This window comes from Meles meles, unplaced genomic scaffold (assembly GCF_922984935.1).
Source record: "Meles meles unplaced genomic scaffold, mMelMel3.1 paternal haplotype, whole genome shotgun sequence".
Lineage (NCBI taxonomy): Eukaryota > Metazoa > Chordata > Mammalia > Carnivora > Mustelidae > Meles > Meles meles.
In genome coordinates, this window is record NW_025721451.1 from 20,088 (window position 1) to 48,025 (window position 27,938).

General features: G+C 51.9%; 1 protein-coding gene across 1 annotated transcript; it reads right to left on the reverse strand.

Annotated features, from left to right (window-relative positions):
- Positions 1 to 46: 46 nt before the first annotated feature.
- Positions 47 to 27,938, reverse strand: LOC123936393 (anthrax toxin receptor-like; the record flags this gene model as incomplete). Its single annotated transcript, XM_045996971.1, has 16 exons — positions 47 to 274; positions 6,039 to 6,116; positions 7,570 to 7,653; positions 8,698 to 8,733; positions 9,849 to 10,034; positions 11,597 to 11,687; positions 12,233 to 12,302; positions 13,591 to 13,689; positions 19,819 to 19,879; positions 19,973 to 20,053; positions 20,601 to 20,669; positions 20,746 to 20,825; positions 21,884 to 21,917; positions 22,020 to 22,101; positions 26,449 to 26,520; positions 27,867 to 27,938. Coding segments are annotated over 16 exons (1,423 nt in total), but the record flags the coding sequence as incomplete, so codon positions are not given.

Genomic DNA, 27,938 nt, shown 5'->3' on the forward strand with positions numbered 1-27,938 from the left:
AAAGGGCTCTTAATAATCTGGGGGTTTTGGTGCATTAGAGGCTGGGCTAAGGGGGAGGGAGTGACAAAGTGGTTCCGCAGACTGCCTGGGTAGGGGGAGAGATCAGTGGCAACATCCGGGTGGAGAGCCGGGAGCACGTGGGGAGGGGGTGTTGGCACCGTGAGTAGCAGCTGTTGATGGGGCAGCACGCCTGGCTGGACGGAAGGCAGACCTTCCCGCTGCAGGGCAACTGCCTGCAGAGGGGCTTCACTAGGGTGAAGTTGAAGCACCGGCCCTGCTGGAAAGAGGAGAGAGAGACGGTCGCTGGAACGGCGCTGGAGCAGAATGCTGGGGTTTCTCCGGATGCTGGGGCCTGTCGAGCACCTTCTCTACTTAAGTCCGTCACCCAGAACCCTTCTGATCCCTCTGCTGGATCTGTGGGGGTCTGTTGGTCCCCAGAAAGACCCTTCAGTCCTCACGTGCAGTGAGGCAGACTTGGGACTTCTGTGGACCTGTCATTCATTCATTCATTCAAAGTGTTACCTTGAGTGCCTGTGAGTGACAGAGGGCCCGGACAGATGCTTTCTCTTATGGGGACTGTCATCATCATCACTCTAGTTTTAAAAATCCTTCCAGGGGCGCCTGGGTGTCTCAGTGGGTTAAAGTCTCTGCCTTTGGCTCAGGTCATGATCCCAGGGTTCTGGGATGGAGCCCTGCATCGGACTCTCTGCTCAGCGGGGAGCCTGCTTCCTCCTCTCTCTCTGCCTGCCTCTCTGCCTACTCATGATCTCTCTCTCTGTCGAATAAATAAATAAAATCTTAAAAAAAAAATCCTTCCAAACCCTTGAGAATGACCTTGGCTTTCCCTCTTAATGTAGCTACAGTAGAAAAACAACATACCTAACCTCTGAGAACCCTTGGGTTTCTAAGTGTGTTCTCAATGAACCTGGGACACCTGGAGCCAGACCGTATCCTTTTTCACACCCACAAGGATGTTGAGCCTATTGAACTTTTGGGAAACACACACTTGGGGACCTGCACCCCTCTGTGCAGAGTGGAGTTGAGCCCAGAGATGGGCAAGGATTCCTTGTGGTGACTTTTGCTAGTGGGACAGCAAGACTCACATACATTTTAAACCGTCACTTTCTAGGCCACATTCTATGCAACATCACCTTAGTGTCCATTAAGTTAATATTTTATTTTTCACAGGTAAGAATTTTTGCTTTTCCTTATCGTAAAAGGTAACACTTGCCCGTTGTAGAGAATCCAGACAATATAGACAAACATGCACAAGGAAACAGAAGTTGCTTGTTTTCTAACCACCCACGGTAACCACTCTGAATAGAATCTTGAACTCTGCATATAGCAAGTTCTTTGATCCTTTATCAGCAATCCCTTTTAAGATCTCTGCTCCCTAGCTGGCCATTCTCACTTCCAGACCCACAGCCCAGGTGTGCATTTGCGGCCGCCCTCCAGCTGGCTCCGCATATTATCCCTGCTCACCTCCCCTGCCTCTTTCTTCCCAGCCTCCAGGGCATCAGGCCCAGCCTTAGGGTCTACTTGGCCCAGACCCTGTCCTGAGCCACCTGTGTCTCCGGTCACCTGTCCATTCTCACCTTCTTGTGCACCCACGTACCATCCAGGCCCTCAGGTTCTCTGTTTAGGCCCACTCCACTGTGTCCATTCCCCTGGTCACCTTGTTGCACTCCCCTAGTTCAGACTGCATAGGATCCTCTCCTCTGAGCAATCCCCTAGCTCCATCCCTGCCCCAGGATCAAATAAAAAACTCCTAAACTATTCTTAACTGTTCTTGTGTGTGTGTGTAAACTTAAAATCAGGTTTTCCTAAACATGTTCATTACAATTCCACTAAAGGAGAACTGAGCCCATTGAGTTCCTCTAGGAAAAGCTGGCAATAGGGTCTAGGTTTTCATGTTCTCAAATCTTCTTTCTAGCGGTGAGTAAAGCTCTGTGGTTTCGTTATAGTTCAGTACACTCGTGCTGCCCAGATGCATGGGAGTGCTGCTATTGAGCATAGATTGGAATTTTGTACCTTATCTTTATTTCTACCTCTTTTATTTCTGCTTATTTACTCCAGAATGTGAACAGATTATTCTAGACCTAGAAACTGCTGGGGGATCCCTCTGATTTTGTTAAGAGATGACTGTGGGGGGGCACCTGGGTGGCTTAGTGGGTTAAGCCTCTGCCTTCGGCTCAGGTCATGATCTCGGGATCCTGGGATTGAGCCCCGCATCGGGCTCTCTGCTCAGCAGGGAGCCTGCTTCCCCCCTCTCCCTCTGTCTGCCTCTCTGCCTACCTGTGATATCTCTCTCTGTCAAATAAATAAATAAAATCTTTAAAAAAAAAAAAAGAGATGACTGTGGGGCACCTGTGCTGAGGTCCACCCTCTCTCTCATGCCTGAGCCTATCCCTGGGAGCAGCGGGCTGGATCTGCCCACAGGCAGCTGGGAGGAATGAGGGGCCCCATGTGTTGGGGAACCCTGGAGGGACACAGAGACCCTGAATCTGTGGTGCAAGTGTCAAGGGGTGAGTGGAGCAGTTTGGGCGTTGAGGGGGTCTAATTCCTCTCTGCCTTCTTACCATTTGATGATCTAAGCCAGTGACCCCTCACTTCTTCCATCAGCTCAGGCCTGCACAGGTGAAGGACTATCCTTGAATCTGCCGGCAAACGGTCGCTTGCTAGCCCTAACCTCCGGTGCTTTAAAGCATTGGCTCCATTATTGCATTTCCTGCTACTGCATGAGGAATATGTGTGTGTTTGCACAAGTCCTTGCACGCGCTTGGGCATGCCTCTGTGTGTGTGTGTGTGTGTATGTGTGTGTGTGTGAGAGAGAGAGGAAGAGGGAGAGGGAGAGAGAGAGAGAGAGAGTGATTGTGTGAATTTTGGGTCAGGGATAGGGAGGGTTGCAGAGCACAGGGGAGCCAGCTGCTATCACAATCCCAGAGTTGCATGTGAGACCTTCCCCAAGTTCGCTGGCTTGATAGTTGCCTGTCAAGTTCAGCCTTCCTGGGAGGGGGGGTAAAGTCATGTCCCAGCTTTGTCACACACGCATCCCTGGTGCAGCTCCCTCTGTAGGTAAGGTCAAAGGCTCAGGAGCTCCTCGACCACGAATGCATCGTAAGGCCCATCTGTATCCAGCTCTGCTTTTTCCCCGGAGAAACACTTTTCTGGCAAACATGCCCAAGGTCTATCAGCAGCATATTAGGAAAGTAAGGTGTCGACATTCACAACTGTTTGCCCATTTAAGACACTGCACTGTGGACAGAAGTACATTCCACGTGTTTCCCTACTGCCCTCAGAGTCTGCACAGGGACAGAGCATGAACTTAGACGTGAGCTTCCCCTGGGGTCAGTCATTGCCCTGCCACAGCCCTCCACAACCCTGTCACTTCAACTCCATCACTAACTTCAGAGGCTCAGTTTCCACAGCTGTGACATGCTAAGAAATGACCACATTGCAGAAGAGAGATACAGTCATACGGCAGCGAGGCGCTGGGCTGCTGGTGCTGTCCCGAGAGCTTCACGCCGGGGCCAGTCTGGGCAGGAGACTTAACTGTGTGGGCCTCAGCTCTCTCCCCCATGGAGGTGTGGGAGATGGAGGAGTCGGTTGTATAGAGCCCTCAGGACAGTGTCCGGCCGTCTGCGGGCTCTATGTAAATGGCAGGGGCAGTCCCTGGAAAGGAACTGCTGTGCAGAGAGCCTCTCGGGGGGCACAGTGCTAGGACTGTGGGCAGCACCTGCGGTGGGGGAGGGTAAGGGGGCCTGATTTTTGTGGCGGAACTAACAGTACCAGCATCTGAACTAGTGCGTTGCTCTGGGATAAGGCAACGAGTGAAGAGACACTGATCTCACAGGGGAGCCAGGGTTTGGGTCAAGATTAAGCAACTAGACTGAGTCTTGCTGTGCCATTATATATATATATATATATATATATATATATATATATATGTCAATAGGGAAAGTCAGTCTAGAAGGGAAAGTTTTTAGAAAAAATCTGGGGATTTAAAGGTGGTAGGGGTGGTGGTGCGGAGAGTCGTAGTCATTTTACAAACATCTGCAGTATCTGCTTTCCTACATGGAAGCCCCAGGCCACGCCCATCTCTGAGCAGCCTGGGCTAGGGGTCTGAGCTTGGGGCCACATTGGTATGCAGAGACTGCAGGTCCCAGTGACATTCAGACCCTTTGGTTTCTGGCTGACTAGGGCCTGGGACCAGTGCACTGAAGGCTAAGAGAAGGTGCCAGAACCCTGCACATACTGCAGTCCTGGGGCCCCAGCAATACTCAGGACTCCAGGAAGATGGTTGGAAGGACAAGGTCAGGAGGGGACAGATGAGTGGGGAGGGAGCCCCCTCCCACGGGGCCTAGTTATAGGCTCCCAGGTCTGCTCAGGATGAGAGGATTGACTTCAGACAGCCCTGGGTGCTGAACTTGCTTTCTGTTTGCTGCTTTCCTGACCTCTCGGACAGTGTTTGGCCATCGGCACACACACGGTCCCTCCTGGCTCCAGAGGGGTCTGGGCCAGTGCCAGAGCTGGCATGGCAGGGGTCTGGCAGAGCCGAGGGAGCTGGCAGTGCCCCACAATGCGTGAGTCTGAATTCTGCCACCCTTCATCTGGGGTCTTAGGAATGTGACCATTCTGGAAGGTCGTTCAGCACCCTGCCCTCACCTGGATGGGTAGGATGGCCCTTTCTGGTATCCCTTCCTTGTTCTCCATCTGGTCTCAGGCCTCCCTCCATGTCTTGCTCCATCCCTCCGCCCTGAGTGGGCACCGCTGGGTGGATTCAGGGCACAGGGTTGGTGTGGTGCTCATGTGACCATCATGGGGCTGCGGTTCTGGGAAGAGGCTCCAGGAGAATCAGATCGAGAAGGGAATTCTGTGTGAGCATGGCTGGGACTGAGAGCCCTCTTCAGATCCAGAGCCCAGAGCCCAGCCCCAGAGGAGCCCTGGCATCTCTGACACCAGACGGTGGCCCTGCTGGGGGTCAGCATGCATTGGGGGTGTCTCTTCACCAGTGTCCCAAACCCCTCAGGCCTGCCCAGGACTCTAAATGCTCACCTGATACCGAGGAGAGCCGTGCTTGCCTGATCCAAAGAAGGGACTAATGTGGTCCCCACTAGGGCTTCTGGGAACTACAATATCCTCCAGGCCCCTGGGCCAGTCTGAGCAAAGGGTCTGAGACCTGGAAGCCAGGTGAGCCAGGAGCATGCTCTTCGTGGGCCCTCGGTCTGAGCCTTGTGGGTGTTTGTGGGGTAACCATCATGGGATCAGGATCCTGACCTGACAGGGGCAGGGCAGGGAGAGGGGTGGAGCCATGCCCTGGGGTTCAAGTCCAGCTCTGCCACTCCCAGGCTTTGTGACCTGGGGTCAGTCACTAGACCTCTCTGTGTCTTCGCTCCCCCTTTGGAAAGAAGGGCATATTAGTAGTACTGGCACATGGAGTTATTGGCAGGAGTACATAGTGAAACCATGCAGCGTTCTTAGACTGACAGCTGGACCACAGGAGGAACTGAGAACAACAAGTTGTCACTAATATTCAGTTCCATGGAGGACACCTGTAACAAGCTGGCTTCTCCCTGTTGTCACAGGCAATGAAAGAAGGAGGGACTCTACTATCTGGTAAAAGCAGTCAGTGTTGGCCAACAACATGGGGGTGTCACCACACCTTCCACCAGTCCTGGCATGAGAATCAGCCACACAGGAGGGTCTCAGTGGATGGGGGGAAGCCAGCCGACCTCCAGGGGGGAGCTCAGTGGGGAGAGATGATGGTCAGGGGCCAGAAGAACTCTCTGGCTGGCCTCCCTTTACAGCTTCTTTGACTTAAGTTTGGAGGCGCTGGGTCATAAGAACTTTCCTGTCATTCTGGAGAGGATATGCAGGAAAAATGCAGGTGCCAGACCCAAATCAGCCTCTCCATGTCTTGGCATCCTCCCTGGCAGGTGCTTGGACACAATCTCTGACCCACAGTCCCTGAGTGCAACGGTCAAGACAAAGAGCAAAGGCCTGCTGGCCCATGGGGAACTCCCTGTGCCCCTGCTTACCTTTCTCTTAGGCTGACACCATATCAATGGCACTTGGTTGCAGCTTTGAACAAAGTCACACAGGGTATCAAGTTTGCCCTGAAAAGCAGATGTGGCCACGAGGAAGCTGTAGGCATGGCGATCACCTCCAGAGGGTACAGTCCTCCACTCTGACAGAGGGTCCCAGAGGGCTCTATCCCCAGGAACACACTGAGGGAGCCCTGCAATGTCTACCTGGGGCAGGGACCTGGTGGCCTTGTGTGTTTGGGGTCTCTGGAGTCTGAAACATGTCTTCCTCATGCTGGGCTGTCTGGGGCCTCCCCATCCCTGTCCTCACAGCCCCCTTCAGGGTTGGGGCCTCCCTCACTGGGTGGGGGCCTAGCACATCCCGGGGTGAGAACGTTTCCTGCAGGCCTTCTCCTCCACGAGGCTCTGGTCTCTCCATGTCACTGGGTCCCCAGGACAGTGGAGTTAGCTCAGTCCCTCACTTAGCTGAGCAGACGCATGTAAGGCTTGCAGGAGCCACTGGCATTTCTGGATACTTTTAATAGTGAACAAATCTTGCTCAGAATTCTCCTGTAAAAAATTTCCTTATTTACCCCAAAGATGCAGAAGTAGTGAAAAGAATGGCCATATGTATCCCAATGTTCATAGCAACAATGGCCACAGTCGCCAAACTGTGGAAAGAGCTGGGATGCCCTTCAACAGACGAATGGATAAAGAAGATATGGTCCATATATACAACAGAAAATTATGCCTCCATCAGAAAGGATGAATACTCAACTTTTGTATCAACATGGATGGGACTGGAGGAGATTATGCTGAGTGAAATAAGTCAAGTAGAGAGAGTCAATTATCATATGGTTTCACTTGCTTGTGGAGCATAACAAATAACATGGAGGACATTAGGAGAAGGAAAGGAGAAGTGAAACGGGGGGAATCGGAGGGGGAGACTTTGGACTCTGAGAAACAAACTGAGGGTTTTAGAGGGGAGGTGGGGGGATGGGTGAGCCTGGTGATGGGTATTAAGGAGAGCATGTATTGCATGGGACACTGGGTGTTATATGTAAACAATGAATTATGGAACACTACATCAAAAACTAAGGATGTACTGTATGGTGACTAACATAACATCTGACCCGTGGGAGCCTGCTTATGACTGGGCTTGTGTTTCATCATCCCCCTGCTGGCTGCTGAACCCCAAGTCATTGCTGGAGCTGCTGAGCAGCTCTGAGTGTCCCGGGACTGGCAGACAGTAGCCAGCTACCAGCTTCTGCAAAAGTGGGCCCATGCCGAGGGGGAGACCCTAGTGCTGGGCCCCGCGTGGTAGTGGTGTCAGGAGCCCTCCCTTTGTGTTCTCTCCTGGGCCTGGGGATCAGGGTGCCCTCTGCTTTTTCTCTAGTACCAAGGGATCAATGTCAGTTTCAGTAAAGTTCATTTCCACCCCAGCCATAGTTTCTGGGTCCAGGCCTGTGGAGCATGAAGTGGCTGCCCTCGTTCTCCCTCAGCCCCACCTGCAGGGTCACCGCACCCTCCCTAATGCCCCTCTCACCTCTATCCGTCTTATTCCACCTCCTTGGCACCCACAGGGGATGACCATTGTTGGGCATGTCTCCAAACATTTCCTCGCTGGCTCCTAGGAAGAGAAAGCAGAGTCTGCTCCTGGGTCTGGCAGCTCCTCAGTGTAGACCCATGACATCTGTCCTCTAGCACCTGTCCAAGCTCTGCCCACTCAAAAAAGCACAAGAGAGTTTTCAAGGACAAATGAGGAGCACCCTGCACCAGGACAGTGTTCTCCATGTGAAAATAAGCAAACTCCTTTTGTTTGCAGAAATGACTTTACCCGCCCTTGGGGGAGAAGCCCAGTCTTGAGGTTGTGCAGTGTACAGGAGGGCTGTCCGGATGGGAGCATTGGCAGGGGACGGGGCTGCACTCACCTGACCTTGGCAGATCCATTCTCAGCACCTGGCAGTGCACCCTGTACAGCCAAGGGCGGTGAGGCCTGCTTCCTACCAGCCGTCAGGCTCCGGTACCCTCTTCAGGACACGGTGTCCCCATATAACTCTTTCTTCTGGGACCTGATTTGGGCCCCCACCCTGGGATATCCAAGCCTGCTCCCCTAACCCTGGTTCTCTGTGCTCACCCAGACTGAGGGCAGGTAAGACACCTTCCAACCTCCATAGCCCCTCACATCCCTAGAGTCCCACCCTAGCCAACCTCCTGGCCCTGCCAGGGGACAGGGATGGAGATCAACCATATGCAGCCCAACATACATCAGAGTCCGGGCAGAGGACCAACGTTTGAAACATAAGGTTCCTATTCTCAAAGTTCACCTGACTCTCTGAAACAGTCCTTTGGAAATTGACCCACAGTCCCTATATTTTAATAGGGATCCCAGTGCTTGCTGAAACAGGCTACCTCAAGTTGCTAATTCGGGCGCAAAGGCCCTGGAGCAGCAGAGCTGCATACATGGGAAGGGTGTTATGAGCCCCAAGTCCTTCTGAGGCCCTCCCCGTCCCTCGGTTACTCTCTTTTTTCTGCCAGCTCTCTTTGCCCAGGGAGCTGGGAGGTGCTGGGGCAGGAGGTGCAACTATCCCACAGGCAGCAGGAGCCCTTGTGTGTGAAGTTCAGTGTGGGCATCGAGGATGCAGACCGCATCAGGACCAAAATCATGACTTACCCTTTCTATTATATGCACCGCTGGAATCTCCTTTTTCTAGAATGTTAAAGAGACATGAACACAGGCTGAAGTGGCATGGAGGGAGCTGGCTCCACCATACAGACAGGAGGGGTCCCTATAAAGTAGCAGTTGGACAGAACACGGACTTTGGAGTGTCACTCTACAAGCCACTGCCCATGGGTCTCTGGTCAACCAGCTGCACTGCCCTGAGCCTCAGGCTCCCAGGTTATTCAAGGGGGATTGGAGCTCCCTGGAGGGTGCACGGGGAGACAGCCGGACTAGGCTGCCTGGTCCATGGCAGAGGATAGAGTGGCAAAGGGAGTTCCACCTCTCCCACAATGAGACCTGTTTGTGTTCTGCAGGTTTGTTCTGTCCTTTCCCACATCTGCCGTCCCCTCTTCCTTCACCAGCTCTGGCTGGGACCCTCTCAAACTCAGCAGCCAGTGTGTCTGCCCTCCTGCCTCCCCCAGGGCCAGTATTTGTCTTTTGCTAAGGCTCTGCTTGCCACACCCTATGAAGGTGACATTTTACCCTCCACCCACAGGTACCCATCCAGACCAGACACAGGACGGCGAGTTCCTGAGAGCAAGGCTGGTGGCAGGTCCATTCCTGGCCCTCTATGGCCACCAAGGGGCCCAGCATGCCCTGGCCCTTAGCAAGGAGGAAGGAAGGCCAGACATCCTGGATGAAGGCAGAGATTCTTGTTGGTGTCCGAGGCTCAGCTGTCCCAGAGGTCAGGACCCCTGCCAGCCAGCAGGATCCTCCCTTGGGGCTCTCAGTGCCTCCTGCAGGGCCCACCCTCTTCCTGCAGCACCAGAGGCCTTGTCTGGTGCTCAGTCTGCCTGAGTCTCCAGAAGCCTGGCTGCTATGAGGCCTCCCTGGCATCTGGGCCCTTAGGTGGCTTCTCCCCAGCGGCCAGGGCAGCTCACAGGCCACCTTCAGAGACATACGTGAGGCTGGTGGACCTTAGACACAGGGTGAGTCTCTGCCCAGGAGTAGAAGACAGGCTGTGCCTCTGGTTGTTCCTGCGAGGACCTGGCTGCTGATGGGCAGCTGCCACAGGCAGAATCTGGGGGTGAGGCTGGGAGGCTGTGTCCCTCATGCTGTTGGCATTGTCCCAGGAATGGGACTATGTTCGAGATGTTACTTACCTTTTTGAAGCAATATCGCCAGATGCACCAGATAAGAAACGGGATTAAGACCAGGGCTATGACGATCCCAGCCAAGATGACAGGGTTCATATCTGGAAGATATGTATTTCTAGGTGGTGATGTGACAGGCTGGACTGGTAGTAGAGGAACATTTGGAACAGGAATTGGAATCTGTTCTGGCGCATTCTGCAGAAAGCACACATGTCAGCGACAGGGATGGGCATGAGTGACCTCTTACGGGGAGCATACCCTAGTGCCCACACCAGACCTCCCATCCACCTGTTCCCATGGACCTCAGATTTCCCCACCCCAGGGAGCACTCAAGGCTGGAGGACAGAGACAGTACCGAGAGAGCCACTGAAGAGCCCTGGGCCACAGAGTCTGTCCCAGAGCCCCAACCAGGGAGCGGAATCCCCACGGTGGGACAAAGCCAGTCCTCAGTACACCCCTCGGCGGACACACTGCACAGCCCTGCCCTCAACTAAGTGATCTCCTTTCCCAGAGGCAGGGGAGGGAGAGGGCTGAGGGTCTGTGTCCAGGAGACAAAGCAGCTGAAGGGGGAGGCAGGGTCGGAGTCCAGGGTGGTGTGGCTCCTCCTGAGGTCTTTCTGACATGTGTGTGCTGGGGGCGGGCTGTCAGTTGGTGGGACTCCTGACGGGCACATGGGTGAGTCAGTCTGCTGGTTCAGGAATGTATGCCCAGGCACAAGCGAAGACAGAGTCGGAGGACTGTCAGCACTGCTGGAGCTCTCCCAGGCTGGGACTGGACACTAGGGTGGTGGCGATTAGGCACCACTATCCCTCCTCCCAGGCAGTTGTCATCTGCATCCTAACACTCTCTGTCGCCCATGTCATGGTGCCCTATGCCAGGTATCCAGAAGACATGGAGCTCTGAGGAGGGGGAACCTGGGAGTAGAACCTTCTTTGCTTATGTGCCTGTCCTTGAGCTGAGCCCCAGGCCCTTCCCACAACCCTGGTTGCTTCCCCTCTCATTCCAGGAGAGTAGAGCTAGAGAATGCTAGCAGAGAGGGACAGTTGAGGATCACGAGAAAGCAGTGGAGGTAGAGAGGAGGCTGATTGTCTCTGCCAAATGACCGGGGGCGGGGGTGTTCCCAAGTGGGCTGGGGCTCGGGCCAGTGATGGGCATGTGTGGGTTCAGCTGTACCAGCAGCTGCATCCGTATGGTGGAAACACACCTGGCCCCACCCTCCAGATGCCCTGTGTCCGGGACCTGGATTTGGAGTGTCCCAGTGTCCCCGAGGTCCTGGACTCTGGCTCCTAGCCCACAGTCCCCCAGCCTCTCTCAGCTGCCCGGCTGGAATGCAGGATGGAGCCCTGAGCTCTCCACCACCACAGCTGGGCCAGGGCAGGTGGCGAGGGGGCAGGCAGGTGCCAGAGGCTCAGCACCATTTCTAGGGTCTGCTCAGGGCTCTGGCTGTCCTCTTTCATGTGCCTCCAATGACACTTGATTCACAGAGAGCAGAGTTTCTGCAAGGCTGGGACAGGTGGCTGCATTGCAGGGACTCCTGTGGTCCCATTCTCAGGGCACCTGAGAAGCCTGAGTATGGGGACAGCTTGCCGATGACAGGCTGAGGACCCCAAGCTGGCTGTGAGAAGCTGCCCCAGCTGCCTGTCTGCAGGAGCCACTACTCAGGCCCTGGCACCCTGTCCTTCCCTCTTGCCCTCCAGGGTGTGTGCTCCTTCAGCGTAGGTGTTCTGGACAGCCCAGGAGGGAGGCTGAAGTCTTACCCTGGCGCTCATGCAGTTCTTGCTCGTGATGTTAGCACCGTTGCTGATGAAGTTGATGCCATTATTTAGGCTGACTTCCACGAAGACCACCCTAAAGCAGAGAAAGGGCAGAAAGTGATCAGCAGCCTGGGTGGGCACAGTTCTTGCACTCTGCTCAGACTACAGCCCACAGCTCTCCTTGCACTGATTTGCTCATTGCACCGTGGGGTCACCAGTGAGCACACGGCATGGGGAAAGGGAGGGGCTCATCATAAGCACTTGAGTTTAACCTCTGCAGTGAAGACTGACCAGGCATGAGGAGCCTTACATGAGGTCAGATGCCCTTATGGCCATGGGCTAAGTTCCCAGGGAGAGTGGCTTGGTGACATTGGATTCCTCTCCATTTACAGAGTATGTTGGCTTCGCTCTCACCAGCTGCCTGGAGCTGAGATACCATTCCTGGAGTCATCATCTCCAGTATCCTCCCTCCTCAGCAGAGATCCCGCCACAGCAGATCCCCGAGCGTCTTGTGTGACTGCCGACAAGGACAAGTGTTGACAATGCCTTGAGCCTTCTTGGAGAGACATGTTTTCCCCAGCACGGGTGGCTTACAGTGATGGAAACTGTACATGTACGGCCCCGGACCTGGGCACTTACTGATCTGGATTATCTATCTTTACTCCTGGGCAGATCACGGTGTTTTCCTCCACAGAGCTTGCTTTTTTACCTAAATGAAAATCACGAGAGAATACTGTCAATGACGTATTCTCTTCTTTCCCTTTCAGCTGGCCGCATAGAGCTAATACTCTGGCTAGCAGAGCTAATACTCTGCAAGCAGAGCTAATACTCTGGCGGAAAACAACTTCTCTTTCTGCCTTCCTCTGGGCCCCTACTGTGCACCAGGCCTGTGCAATGCTCTGGTTGAATGGAAAAGGCAGCCTGAGTCCCAGCTCTCAAGGGTCTTACATCTGAGGGACTGGAGGGAGACAGACTAAGAACTAACAAAGAACAAAATAAATGTAGATGCAGAGAGTGACAAGTGCTGAGACAACAAGAAGCAACGGAAGGCACAGAGAGTGGAGGGGAAGGGGCAGGTGCTTAGGAATGGGCGACCTGTCCTGACCTTTAGAGACACCATTTCCCTTAGGGGACTGAAACATTCATCCTGCAGTGAAGTGTTGGCCGGAAGTAGCTCTGGGTTGACCAGATGGCCCTAGAGGAAGATGTCACTGAACATACTATAATCAAGTCAAATGATGGCATCACGGGGCTAACTGGGAAGGCAAAGGAGAACACAGCAAGTCTTCCTGCCCCCGAGATGTCTGGGGAGAATCACACCCACTTCAGCACTGAGGGCACATCTACCTGCCCACCTGTGTACTTCCTCAGGCCACTCGACCCTACAGATGTACGCCTCAGCCTGAGTGTTTCCCAAACATTGGTTTACATAGGCAACATGGCTTAGTTCAGCTATGATATTGGCCTCATTTTACGGTAGAGAAAAGAGAGGCTGAGAATAGATTCCTCATTTGGTGAAGGTCACACGTGTGACGTGTGCCTGTGCCAGGATTCCAGGGTCCGGGCCTGGCAGCTGGCAGCCTCTCTCCGTCCCAGGTGACGTACCTTCCGGGGAAACTACCAGTTCACCTGGCCCACGCTCAGAGCCCCAGGGCTGCCTCTGTTTCTACCAGCAATCTCCATGGATTCGGGTCCTTGTCACTCAAGTCAAGTGAGTGCTGAGCCGAGGGAGGGGAGAGCAGCTCTGGGGCACACCCCGCACCCAGAGCCATTCTCAGTAGGGGGAGAGCCCTGCTCCAAGAGGCTCTTGTGTTTTGGGGTTGATGACTTCCCAACTTCTCCATCAGATCCCTCCTTCCCCTTGTCCACAGGGATCTATCCTCACAATGTTCAGAGTGCACGGTCAGCAAGGGCTCTGAAGGCCTGGCTGGCTGAGGGGAAGGCAGCCTGAGGTGGGGAATTTGTCACTTGGAGGCACCACCAATGGGGCTACTTACTGAAGGACTTATTTTCGCTGAAGATGAATTTACAAATAACTTCATCCTTCTTTTTTGCATTATTAAAGCCGGTTCCAGTAACCATCAATTCATAGTTTTCTGCAAAGACAACATTCAAAGGACTGTGTGAGGCGGGGCTGAGGGCACCTCTGTCTTCCATGGCAGGTCACCCCCAAAATGGAATTCTTAGGGATTCCTATGAGGAAGCAAACATGTCAAAACCAAGACGTGTGATTCCCCTGGGCCAGATCCTCAACCGGTGTCACCAAGGGTGCACTTTGAGTGTCAGGGCAGGCTTCGGTTCTTGGGGGCCTCTCACCTCCACTCCTGACATTCAGAGCCCATTAAGAGCCCCTGCTTCTTGCTCTGCATATCCTACGAGTCTGTGACCCTGCAGAGAAGAATCCCCAAGGGAAGGAGAGCTCCTGTCTTTGCCGTGGTTCTGGAACTCCACAGATGATTTTCCCATGCCTCCTCCTGATAGACTACAACCAACCCATGTGGGGTTCAGCAGACACTTCTTCTATCAGTGTGGAGACAGGTGAAGGTCTTAGACCCCAAACAAGGTGCTGCAGCTCCCCTGGAGCTTCTGAGCTTCTGAAGCAAAGCCAGGGGGCAGCTGGTGGGCCTGGCCCTCTGGGAGTTCACCAGGCTAACATGCAGGTCTTCAGCAGCAAGCCCAAGGTCCTTGGCCTCCACCACTGCCTCCTGTCCCAGCTGGGCTAACTCCCCTTCATGGAGCTTGATTTGCCCTAGCTCAATTTACTCTCTAGGTATAATTCTTCGTATTAGCAGAACTGGACCGGCTGTCCCGATTCCTCCTTTTTCCTGTCTCCCGAAGCTTCCATTGATCAGGGCAGTGTCAGCAAATGCTCTGCTTTGAAGCACATAGATTCTAGACCCGTGGCCCGACGCTGGCCTGTTGATGTGGGTTTTTAGGCTTTCAGGTGTTTTCCAAAAATTAGAGTTAACATTGTAAAGCCTGCACATTTCCCCTAGTAATCCAGATCACTAGCTTTCTCGGAAAGCAGGAACAGCTGGCATCAGTGGGTTTGTATTTCCGTATGCCACTGCCCAGTTTCAGTTTGGGGAGCACTCCCCGTGGCCAGCACCTCCTTTACTCCAGCACACCCCACACTGCAGCCTCTCATTCTGACTCACCCCTGCTCGTGGCACCAGCCTGGCCAGTTCCATCTGTCCCACTCAGGGCTGACTAGTCGTCTCTAAGCGACGTGTCTTCTCCCACATACAGTAGCCAAATCTCACAATGCTGCTTTGAATTCGATTGTGCCAGGCTCCCTGTCATACCCTCTGAGGACCTGTCCCTCTATGACACAGGGTTCTGAGATTGGCCAGGAAGGAGCACTTGGGATTGTCTCCTGTGAACCTCTTTGCCAGCCCAGCTAGGGCCACCCCTCAGTCTCACAGAAGTAGCATTTATATTTTATCCCAGGATTTTTTAATTGCAAAGAAGCATTTCCGTGCAAGACAGAACTGTAAATGCATAACCCACATTGTTATTAGATACAGGCAGAGAAAGGGAAAATTCAGCTGGCTGTGTGTGGCTGCAGGTGCGATCAGGCTCCAGAGGAGGCCAAAACAGCAAGTAGACTCTTCCTGCCACGCAAACAGGCAGAAGGAACCAGAAATGGGCAAATCTGTGCCAGGCCAAGGTGTGTAACGCCGGTGTTTATCCAAAATAACACTCCCCACTAACAGCATATACTATGGGCTGATCTATACTTTCCCTCACCTCCCAACATGCCCACACTAGGCATTACTCCCTAAGTTACACAGAAGGAAGCCAAGGCTAAGAGAGGGCAGGTGGCTTTCCCTGGAGCCCTGGCAGGTACAGGGCTAGGATCTGACCTCTTGTGCCCAAGGCAAGTCCCACTTTTGCCCCCTCTGCTCCTCTCTTAGTTCTGAGCAGCTATCACCAGTTTGCCCAGGATATAGGGCAGCTGCTGAGGGTAGGGCTGCCTGATAGCCCAGGACCTCACAGAGCCTGCACTCCTCGGGAATCTTGCCCACTGTCCTTCTGCCCACATGCCCCCGTCCCATGAGGTGTGCACTGTAGCCCTCGGGGCCCTCCTCAGTCATCACTCCTCCTCTGTAGCAGGGCCATCTGTGTCCCCAGGCACTGCCGCTCTCAGAGGGTCCTGTCACTTTGGCAAGTGCTTCAGTAAGTGGAAAGCCGGGTGATGGGCTCAGATTTTTGAGCAGGAGAAATGTGGAGTTAAAGGATTTTGCTCTTTCCAGTAGTTGCTCCTTCTGCTCCAAGACCCCCACCCAATTCCTCCAACAGTAACCACCACAGGATGAAAATGAAGCACAGACAAACATCAGCTTGTGGGAGCTGCATTTCCTACACAGGGGGCCATTGCTTCGCAGCGGTTGGGTGGCACGAGGACCCAGATCCCCTGGAAGGGAGACTGGTCATTCTGGTTGGAGAATTTTCTTTCTGGAGAAGAAGTTGTACAGCGGGCCTCCCAGGGCTCCAGAGAGAGGAGCTCCCCAAGAGGGTGGGAGGGCAGCTCCCCAAGAAGGCCAGGAGGAAACCAGCAGTGAGGAAGGGCAACCCACTGACCATGAGACTGACAAGGGCACACGAGTGGACATGACTGCCCTGGGGAGGGTCGGGCTCTGGGAACACCCCCTGCTGCTCGGTACAGGCTCTTTGGGAGAAATCCGACTCTACTGACCAATGTTTATCCTGTGTGTCCTCTTCATGCTGCAATCCTGCTTGTGGGATTGACCCAGGGAATCCTGACTCATGCCCACAGAGAGTGAGCCTCACGGTGTTCACAGCCAGCTGCAGCCACAAGTTAGGACAACCAGAATATTGACGAGGGAGACTAGTGAAAGAAATTTCCTCCATCTGTAGAATGGAATATGTGCTGATGGTTGGGGAATGTTACATACTGCATGACAGAGGGTGGGATGAAAGGGGAGCTTGATCATGGTAGACAGATAGCAGCTACCCACGCTGGTGGCAAAGGTGTCTCTGCCCAGCACCGTGGGTCTTGCCTTCCCCCTCTGGGGGCTCCTGCCCCACACAGCCCGCCCTGCCCTCTGCACACAGTGCAGGCCCTGCTCACTGGATCTCCGAGGAGAGCCCTCCTCTGCCCTGGATCCTACTACGTGCCACCATGGACTCACTCTGGGCCAGTCACAGACAGAAAAAAGAATGGCCAGGTGCCCCCTCCAGCCTTCCTCCCTGACACAAAACTCCAAGTCCAGCCAGCACACACACAGGAAGGATAAATCTCCAAACCACCGTGCCAAGAGTACCAGAGCAAGCATGACGTTCAAACACATGAGTCCACCAAGAGGATGTTTTAAAGGAGCAAACTAGCCTATGGGAGAAAAACTGAGAAGAGCAGTTGCCTTCAGGATGGGGGGAGGGGGACAAAGATCTCCTGGCAAGTGATCTGAGGGGTTTTCTGGGGTCAATGGTAAACTGTGTCTTCCTGGGGTGTGCATTTACCAGAAGTCATCAAATGATACACTAAAGTTTGCTGCAATTTAAAAAGAGAACTCTTAACAAATATCAGTGTAAATAGTGAAATACATGCAGAATGATGGGTTTTGGGGATGAGGTAGCCTGATGCCTGTAAAACGGTTTGAAACGCATAAAAAAATAAGATGCACTGTGTCTGTATATGTGTATGCGCATAGAAGGATGTGTTTGCAAGACAGAGAGAGAGCACTAGATAGACAAAATTATAATGAAATATGGTCAGATATTAAATATGAACGGCAAAACCCAGGTAGTGGAGATGAGGCTATTCTTTGTACTGGTGTTTCCACTTTGAAGTAGGTTTGGAAATTTTCTTCACAAAATCCGAGAAAATACCAAAGTACTGAATGGTAAAAATAAACAGTGACACAGCCAAGGCAAAGTCACGGCACGTACAAAGTGACAAGTGACTAATGAGAGGGACAGAGCAAGGGCTGTGGGAATCCAGAGGGGCCAGTGAATCAGGGAAGGGGCAAGGGGCAGACTCCTGGGAGTGAGGCCTCAAAGAAGGGGTGGACTGAACCCTGGAAAGTGGAAGGAGGGGCTTGCCGGAAGCCCAGTGTCACCCCTTGCCCCAGCCTTAGAGCTGAGCCCCCTTGATGGGGGCTAGGGACCTCACACTCCCGGCAAGGCTGGGGTTTGGAAAGAGGCCTGCTCAGTGCCCTCCGGCCCTGTGTAGAAGATGCCAGCCTGAGCCACAGTGGTAGAGAAGCTGTGAGTCTGTGCTCACCCCTGCCAGCTTTTCTAGGTGCTCTGGCCATGGGATTTATTCACCATGCAACGACCAGACACTCACACAAGTCACACTAACACCAAACACCCACACAGGGCCTGAGGGCACTGAGCCAAGGATGGGCTAGAGCCCAGGCATAGAGGCAGGAAGGCTAGCAGAGGCCCCTGCCTCACCCTGGAGAGCACCCCGAGAGGCTGAAAAGGCCCTGAGTCTCATGCTCGTCCCCTGTCTCTTTCCCAAGGCTCCCTGACCCACTGATTTATTTCAACTGACAGCCTGATGAAATGCCTCCTTTGATTTCATTTGGGGTCCAGGATCCTGCCTTGAGCTTGGCCTCCCAGGGACTGTCACATTGTGGCAGCTTCCTCAAGAGGGCAACAATTGAAAAGGTCAGAACAGGAAATGCTGAGTTAAGCTGTCAGTGGGTGTGTGGCAGGCACCTGTCACCCCGGCCTGGCCACCATGGGGAAGGGACGATGACTGCCATTTGCACCTGCAGTTTGACAGGCTGCTGCGATGCCATGGCCTGTGCGTGTCCAGGGCACATAATCAGAGAAACGAAGCTGTCAGGTCAGCTACACGGCTTTAAACCAGCAGAGCCTACTTGTGTGGGGTCTCTTGCCCACCTCCCCCCTCGCGCTGCAGGTTGGTGCAGAAGACAGGAGCAATCAGAGAGCTGCGGCCCACGGCTTATTCGGCTGGAGATGCTTTTATCCGGGATGATTTCCCCACACCCTCCACACATGGCCTTGGCACTGGGGCCGGGGGCACCATGACGATGGCAATATTAGTACCACTACTCCTGCTTAGGGCTGACCGACTTCTAGATCCTGTGCCAGTCCTCATAAAATCCCCCGGCCTTCCGTCTCACATCTGCTCATGGGTGTTGTTATTGCTCCTTCTTGGAGACAAGAGGGGAGCTCACAGATGTTCAGTGGTTTGTTCCGGGAGGCAGGCTCATGGGCAGCACAGCCAGATGTGAACACAGGTCCGTCTGACCCCATGGTCTGTGGCACTATGCCCCTACAGTTAGGAGTGCAGAGGCCAGAGCCAGCCCCTGGGTCTGCATCTGGCTGGATCCAGCTCAGTGCTGTTAGCAGCGGAAGAAATGTGCTTATCCATCCGCTTCCATGTACTGATCCCCAGTGGGCACACACAGAGCCCATTACAGAGAGGGGGGCTTCTGTCACAGTAGTCACTGTGTAGGAGTTCTCACCAGACTGACACAGGGACCCTGGATGGGGAGAGGGCACCCTTGTGAAGTTCCAGATGTTGAGGGAGAGGAGTTCCCCATATAACCACGGGATGAGATGTTAGCTGTATTTGTATGGATGCCTTCTGTCTGGCTATGTTCCCAGTATGATGCTGGCCATTGAACTGTGTCCAATTCTTTAGTCATCCATTGAGATAATGTTTCTTTTCTGCACGTTGCTGATGTGGTAAGTTACACTGATATTTTAAATACTGAATCGGACTTGTATTGTAGGAGTGGTCCCTAATTATTCTTGATGAACTGTGCTTTTTATATATTCTCAGATTTCATTTTACAGTGTTCTGTTGAAGGTTTTTAAATATATATTTTTTTCTTGTTACGTATTCAACTTTTGGTTTTCAGGTTTAGAAAAGTTCCACATAAAACTTCTTTGGTAATCATTTTGCTGTATGTGTATATGAAATAATGGTACTATTTTAAACTTATGCAGAGAAGCGTATGTACATTATGTCAAAAACTAAAAAACAGTCACACGCATACCTCCACGACAGTCCCTGGCATGCATACCTCACAGAAAGATCTACTTACTTCTATAACCCGTGTACCTTTCTCTAAACCATTCCTTGCATACACACACCACACACTGAAACTCACAGCACCCACATGCTCCCACCGCATGCATCATGCACCCAGCACGTACAACACTGCCCTCCCCACCCCCCCCCCCCGCCCCATGTTGACAACAGTGACTCCAGCTCTTACCTCCTGCACAGAAGGAGGAAGGCTCCACTTTTGTAATATCAATACAAGACTTAGCTGCGAGCTGGAATAGAGGGGGGGGGTGGCAGGTCAGGGACAGTAATGGGGGGTTGTGGACAGATGTCACCCCATTCCCTTTCTCTCATCCCTCACTCACTTTTCCTACAATGTTTCGTAGATCCTTAAATCCATTGTCCACTGCAAACACGTGTTGTGGGCTGTCTGCAATCTCCAACAGCTATAAGACAGAGGAGGTGCCTGAGGCCCATGGCCAGCGTTTGAGGACACAGAAGTCCCCATCCCAGGAAAGAGTCCCTTCCCTCATGCCATGTTAGACTCCAACGGCCAGACTCTGGCACTGGCCAGCAGCCCACCTGTCGGAAAGGGAAAGCCCTTCCACCAGCACCATCGGCAGCAGGTTTTACACACTTGTCATTTGTTACTTTTGTTTAAAAGATTTTATTTATTTATTTGACAGACAGAGATCCCAAGTAGGCAGAGAGGCAGGCAGAGAGAGAGGAGGAAGCAGGCTCCCTGCTGAGCAGAGAGCCCGATGCGGGGCTCGATCCCAGGACCCTGGGATCATGACCTGAGCTGAAGGCAGAGGCTTTAACCCACTGAGCCACCCAGGCGGCCCTTGTCATTTGTTTCTGCAGGGGCTATCTGCTGTCGAGGCACTAGTGGTGGGTTACAGGTCCATCCTCGTGTAACCCTGGGAAAGCTGCCTATGAAAGCTTTCTCCATCTAGGCTCACAGGTGGCACCTGGTTACCAGCTTGGAATTACCTGGTCTTTCCTATAGTCTTTTACACCAATGCTGTAAACAGTGGCCCCCAGTCTCCGAGCCTCTTCAGCCTAAGAGAATGAAAGTGTTGAGTATAAGTCACCAAATGTGTGGAGCAGAATACTGGCAACAATGGATGGGACTCACTTCGAACTTGGTATCCTGGAAGGGCTGTGGCAGCAGAGTTCCGTCGGTCAGAGAGATAATCACGATGGGAGTCTTTTTCCCTGCAGAAGCAGCACGCAGTGGCCTGATCAGTAAAGACCCCCAGAATGACTCTCCACAGGCTGCTGGAGCACAGTGCTGCTCCCCACACTTCCTCCTCCAGAGGAGAGGCCCCCCGACCCAAGCACCCACCATCAGCGATGTCTGGAGGGCTAGCAGCCCAGCCCTGGAGGGAGAAGGGCCTTAGCCAGGACCTACATTATAGATGACAGCGCTGAGCCTCCCTCTGGCCCTTCCTACTGAACCATCACTATGACCAGACATACGACCCTTGCTCTGAAAGGTAATGCCAGCTACTTCACTGCACAAGCATCAGCCTTTCTGTTGAGCCAAGGGATGGACAGCCAGACTCGACTGTACCAGATGTCCTGCAGGGCAGTGCCCTCAGAAAGTCCTGTTCTATCTCTGCACCCAGAGCTCCAGAAGACAAGGTGGAGACTCTCGGGCTGTGGACCCCATGGCCAGCTCAGTGCCCTTCCCCACTAGGCCCACACTTTCTTCCCGGCAATGGCTGCGACCCTACGGTCTAGACAAAGACGGTTCTGGGCAGAGCACAGTCTTTTCCAGTGTTGGGGACACAGTCACAGGATGACATTAGCCAGAAGGAAGGAACTGAAGGGAAAGGAGCCAGGGCCAGAATGTGGTGGAGACAAAGTGTGGTTAGCAAGGGGGAAATCCAGTGTTTTTTTCTGAAGATGGAATCTTGTCTGCTCTTGGACCCCTAGCTTTTCTGTTTTCCTGTTCAGGCAGCCCAAGTGTAGTTCAAGCACCTCTCAGTTACCAAGAACCTAGAAGGTACACCTATGTCCCCATATTACTCTGAGACACATTACTAGGGATGGTTTTCATCCTCACTGCACAGAGGAGGATACCCATGGCCCAGAGAGGACAGCACCTTGCTCCAAGAGTCAGTGATAGTAAGGTCAGTGACGAGGGTCTGCACCAGACCTCGGTAAGTAAGGTAAGGGTAAGTAAGACGAGGGTCTGCACCAGACCTCTCTGAGGCCCAAGTCTGCTCTGCCCCCACACCTGCCCACAGTGAAGTTACCAGACAACTTACCTTTAGTGTTTTCTTGTTCAATCTGCTCATTTGCCTGCAAGGAAATGAAGGAGTATTGGGGGAGGGCAGTGGGAAGACCCAGGAACACTCTAAGAACTCCATAAAGCAGAAGTCCTCAGAGCTCTAGTTTCGGTACCATTTTAAATCCTTCCTGCATGTTTGTGGCTCCCGAAGGCACTACATTCTGGAGTTCAGCAAGACTGTCACGTATTTCATTTCTGAAAAAAATCAGAAGAGGGGTTGTGGTGGTATGAGGTGTGGATTATTCAAATGAGCCAAAGCTAACCCTCGTGCAGTGTTGGTGGGAATGGAAACTAGTGCTGTTATTCTGGGAAACAGTATGAACATTCCTCAAAAAATTAAAAATAGAATTACCATATGATCCATTAATTCCACAATGGGGTATTTGCCCAAAGAAAATGAAAATACTGACTCAAAAAGATATCTGCACCTTCATGTTCACTGCAAAATTATTTACAAAAGTCATGATATGGAAGCAACTCAAGTGTCCAATGATAGATGAATGGATAAAGAAGTTTGGTTTATGCAGTCTAGGAATATTATTCTATTAAAACCATGAGATCTTGCCATTTACAGCAACACGGATGGATCTGAAGTTATTATGCTAAATGATTGAGTCAGATAGAAAAATACCCCATGATTTCACTTATATGTGAAATCAAAAAATGAAACAAAGAAGCAGACAAACAAAAAAGCGGGAATAGACTCATTAACACAGAGAACTATCTGATGGTTGCCAGAGGGGAAGAAGTTGGAGGGAGGGTTAAAATGGGTCAAGATGAGTGAGAGATACAAGCTTCCAGTTATGGAGTGAAAAAGTCACAGGGATGAAAGGTAGATCATAAGGAATATAGTCTATGATATTGTAACGATGTTGTGTGGTGATAAATTGTAGCTACACTCGTGGTGAGCGTAACATACATATAGAATAGTGCAATCACTATGCTTCACATCTACATCTAATATAACTTTGTGTGTCAACTATACTTCAAAAAAAAAGAAAAGAAGAAGAAGAAGAGGAGGAGGAGGAGGAGGAGGAGGAAGAAGAGGAGGAGGAAGAAGAAGAAGGAAGAAAAGCAAAATAAAGCAGCCCCAAGCCATCCTGGAGCCACCTTAGGGGGCTTTAACACTCCCCTCACTGAAATGGATAGATCATCTAAGCAAAAGATCAACAAGGAAATAAAGTCTTTAAATGACACACTGTACCAGATGGACATCACAGATCTATCCCGAACATTCCATTCCCAAGCAACAGAATACACATTCTTCTGTAGTGCACATGGAACATTCTCCAGAAGAGATCACATCTGGGTCACAAATCAGGTTTCAGCTAGTACCAAAAGATTTGGATCATTGCCTGCATATTTTCAGACCATAATGCTTTGAAACTAGAACTCAACCACAGGAAGAAAGTTGGAAGGAACTCAAATACATGGAGGCTAAAGAGCATCCTTCTAAAGAATGAATGGATCAACCAGGAAATTAAGGAAGAATTTTAAAAATTCATGGAAACAAATGAAAATGAAAACACAACTGTTCAAAATCTTTGGGATGTATCAAAGATAGTGAGGAAAGTATATAGCAATACGAGCCTTTCTCAAGAAACAAGAAAGGCCTCAAATACACAACCTAAACCTACACCTAAAGAGGCTGGAGAAAAAAACAGCAAAAAAAAAAAAAAAAATCTGAAAGGTGGCTGAAGTGTAATTTGGGTTTGATATTAAAGGCAGCCCCAAGCTGTTCTGGAGCCACTGTACATCTGTCTGGCTGGGACAGGACACAAGTCAAGTAGCCAGGTCATGACCTTTGGCCTTCTGTCCTTGATATTGACAGGCCATGTCCAGGCCTCCGCTGTCTCCCATCGGGTGAGAATATGGTGGGAGATGCTGCTTTGCTAATCCCATGGGTATGGCCTGGCTTTCTCTGCACTGGTCACAGTCTCAGGCACACAGACCTGGGGGATCCCCAATGCCCCAGGATGAATGTGGGGCACACCCATGGAGGTGTCACTGTGGATCCCACTCACAATGTGATGGGCAGGGATGCTAGAAGCTACCAGGTCCCTCAGGAAGGCACACTATCCTCCAACAGGTAAGGCTGAGTTTGGAAAAGTCATCCTGCCGATTGACACTTCTGCTCTGTCCCATCCTCCACTGCCAAAGGTCCCTGAGGTTGACCTGGTCTCCCTAAGCTTCTTTCCCTTCTGGACCGGTGCTAAAGGAAGTAGCAAGCTGCTTCATGAACATACTAGGGCTCCTGAGTTCATGTGCTCCTGAAAAACGCCAAAGCCTGAAGTGGGCCTGAGGAGTGATCCCTTGGCTGCCACGGGTCTGTGGCCAGACAACTGCTGTGAAGGCAGATCTCATGGGTGGCACTGGGACACAGGAGAGCCTGGGGGTTTAGGTTCAGGCTAATCCCATGTGACGAGCTGGGCTGGCATAGCCAGTCTAGGAGAGCGTGGACCCGAGAAACTTTCTCACTGTGGAGAGTGCAGATGTTGCTATGAGGGAGACCTGTCCCGCCCAGCCCAGCCCAGCCCAGGAGGTGAGGCCTGGGACCTGGGGCCAGTGGAAACCACACCAGGCACTGTCTGTCCAGTGGAAGCACTCTCCCCTCCTCTCTCATCATACACTGGAAGATTTGTATTTTGTGACAGCATCCCAAGTATGGGGAAACTCTCATCTCTTCCCAGTGTCTAGCCAATAGGCTCCCTCCAGGGATTGCTGCCCCTCTGGCCTTACTCCCAGCTCTGTCCATGGGAGGGACACCACGCTCCTTGTCCCCTAGCAGTCTCTCTTCCTCTTTAATACCTGTCTCAATTCCTTGGAGCCTCTCCATCTCTTCCCTGCTGTCATGCACCTGGACAACACCTCTGGGTCTTCTTAGCCCCTGTGCCATCTGGTTTCTCCAACATCCGGAAGAAACCCTTCTTGGACTATGTCTCCTTAGACTACTCGATCCTAGCAGGAAGGGCTCAGAAAGCACCAAGCAAGGTCCTAGCCTTGGTTTCACATTCTCTGCAGAACCTCCAGAGTCACACTTGTATCAGGTAACATCATCCCCTCCGGTATTCCCTCTGAATGACAGGGTCCACCTGGGCTCTCAGCCATAGGCCTCCTCAACTCCTAGGCAGTGGGGCACGTTTGGGAAGGCCCAGTCTCAGGTGGAGCCTAACTCCGGTCAAGATTCTCTGGTTTCTCAGGAGCTGACAGCCGTAGGACCCTGATCTGAGTGTGAGCTCTCTTCTCAGCTGCACATCTTGTCCCATCTCATTTCACATCTTTTCCACTCTCCTGGGTACACTGCCACTCCTGAAATCTTGTTTGTGGAAGACGTCATGTTTCCTGTCCAGAGGGGACCAGGAGGCCCTCCCTAAGCCCACAAACAACTTCTCACATCTGGGCCCTGAGACTCCCACCTTAGAGAAGGCAGAAACCTTCCCCTCCTCAGTGACAGCTCTTCCACCAGAGCCCCCTGCCCAGCAGCCTTGCATCTCTCTGCCACCGGCCAGCGTCACCCCCAAAGGACTTGCTTCCTTCCACTCAGCTCATATCCACTCAGGTCTCTCTGTTCTAAACACATAACCACACATATGCACAAATCCTTGCCTCCACTAATGCTTGGAGCAGCCATCCCACTCCCCACTTTTCCTGGAGTCAGACATGAGAGGGCTATCTGGATGCACTGACATCATGACACCCTTCTCCTGCAGTCTGGTTGTTCTTGATCACTCTGCTGCTCCTGGCTTCTCTCCATGGTCCTGAACGGTGGCTCTGTGACTCAAATTCTGGCACCCATCCAGTCCTAAGGATATTCACCCTCTCTTTGCTGCTTAACTTTCTCTGTGTTGTGTTCTGATCATTTGTGCCCTCAAGAATCTTAACTTCTTTAGCCAGCTACTCAGAAGCTCTATAACTCCCTACTTCTAGGCTTTTGGGAAAACTGTTGGGCCCACCGTGGCCCACCTAGGCTTTGGGCATGCCATGTCTTTCTCAATTCTGATGTTCAGGACCCCACTCATGGGCTCCCCTGTCTCAGATCCACCATAGAAGTAAGATCCCCTTCACTGAGACCATCAATAATTTGATGTTGCTCATCCTTTCTTCCCTGGTTATGACTGTTTCACTGGCACCCCCATTGGCCCAGGGCAGAGAGTGACACATGACAACAGATCCTTAATGCTGTTCACTGTTTGTAAAGGAGCCATACACCTGTTCTATACCATGCTGAGAGTCCTCACAGCCCGTCTGTTCTAAGAGGATGGAAGAATGCAGAAACAAAGAATCAGGACAGGTGAAAGGCAGGGCTTAGGAGTGGAGATGATCTAGTAGCACAGGGTGGCCAATGTCAGAGCAGCTGGGAGTCAGAAAGGGATGGGGAACCAGATCTGGGAGTCAGGGTGCACAATGCGGGTAGTCTAGGCCTGCCCAGCCTGCACTCCAGCGGGCTCCCCACTGTGGTCTCAGGGAACTCATTTGCTCCCTGGCTCTTTCTGTAGTCCTACCCTCTGGGCCTGCCTTGGGGGTCACCATGTTAACACTTACCTGTCTGATGTGAGTTTCATGAGAGTGTGGCCCTCTGTGGAGAAGGTGATGAAAGACATCCGCTGGTTTGGGCTGGGGAGGAAGAATGTGCGTGTGAGAAGTCATAGAAAGAGGCTCAAAATGAAGCCAATGAGCAGCCAGGGAGGGGGTACATGACAGTTTCCCTGCCCTCACCCTAATTCTTACCCTTTGGGGCCCATTTCCCAAACCCCAGAACTTCCCATAACTTCAGTCAGGAATTCAGAGGCCTGTAAGATATCTGGCCTTTCTGGAAGAGTGTGCCAGAATGGTATCTTGATCTATCCTTACCTCACAACACCCCAGTAGTGTTTTTCTGTCAGTCTGTTTCTCTTTTTCTTTCTCTCTTCTGTACATGTGCATGCAGGTGCACACACCGCACACACAAACACCACACACAAACACACATAGGCACTCATACAGACAGCTGCATTCACAAGGAGAGAGAGAAACATCTGCACACTCCTGCAGGAAGATCTCCCACCTGACCTCTCTTCTCTAACATTCTTTGGAACTTTGCCTTTCCTTTCTTGCCTGTTTTCCCCACTTCTTCCCTCTTCCTCTCAAAGAAATTATTTTCCCTCTTGGCAGCTATCTACATCCCTCCCTTTCCTGCTTCTGGCCATTGTCTTCTGGTATGCTGACCCTCATTATCCTTGGCTAAATTGGTACCATAGGTCTCTAGCTGAGTTCCCTACTGCTCTTGGCTCTTGTTCCCACTCATTTTACCCATTTCTGTCAGACTTTTTTTTCTTAATACACAACCTTGATCATGTCAAACCCTTAAACAAGAATTATCTGTAGCTCCCTATTGCTCACAGCATGAAACTTAGGCCCCATGGCATGACACTATGAGCTTATGGCCGTGGCTCCAAGTCAACATGCCCAGCCTCATCTCCTAGTCCTTTCTTGAGATAATCCTACTCTGCAGCCAAACAGACCACTCATTCCATAAGAAGTATTCTTGATGGTTCCTATTGCCCTGTCTTTCCCATCCATCAAAACCCAGTTGATATTGCCACAACTTCTGGGATGCCATCCTTGAGTTAACATTTTTCCTTTTTCTGTAAGCTTTCATATAAGTCCTTTGCCTTTTTATTTTGCCCCCTGACACCTTTAACCAGGTGTTTAATTACTGTGTTACTGGTTTGCCTGTTTCCTAATCTGTTAGGCAGGGCACATTACCGTGTCTCCAGTAATATAGCCTGACTGTCAGGCAGGAGCCAAGTAAAGTTGCTGAGACCCTTGGAATCACTGTGATCTCTCCTTTCTTGCTTCAGAACTTCACTCTGGGCTCTGTGTTCTTGACTGGAGGGACTCCCATGCCCACTGAGTTTAAACAGCTCTGTACTATGTCTGGCAGAAGAAAACAACACCCTATTAACACAGAGAAGCCATACTTGTCAAACTTATTGACCAAATCTTCCACCATGTCATAAATGTCCATCCAGTTGTTGTTCACACTGCCCGAC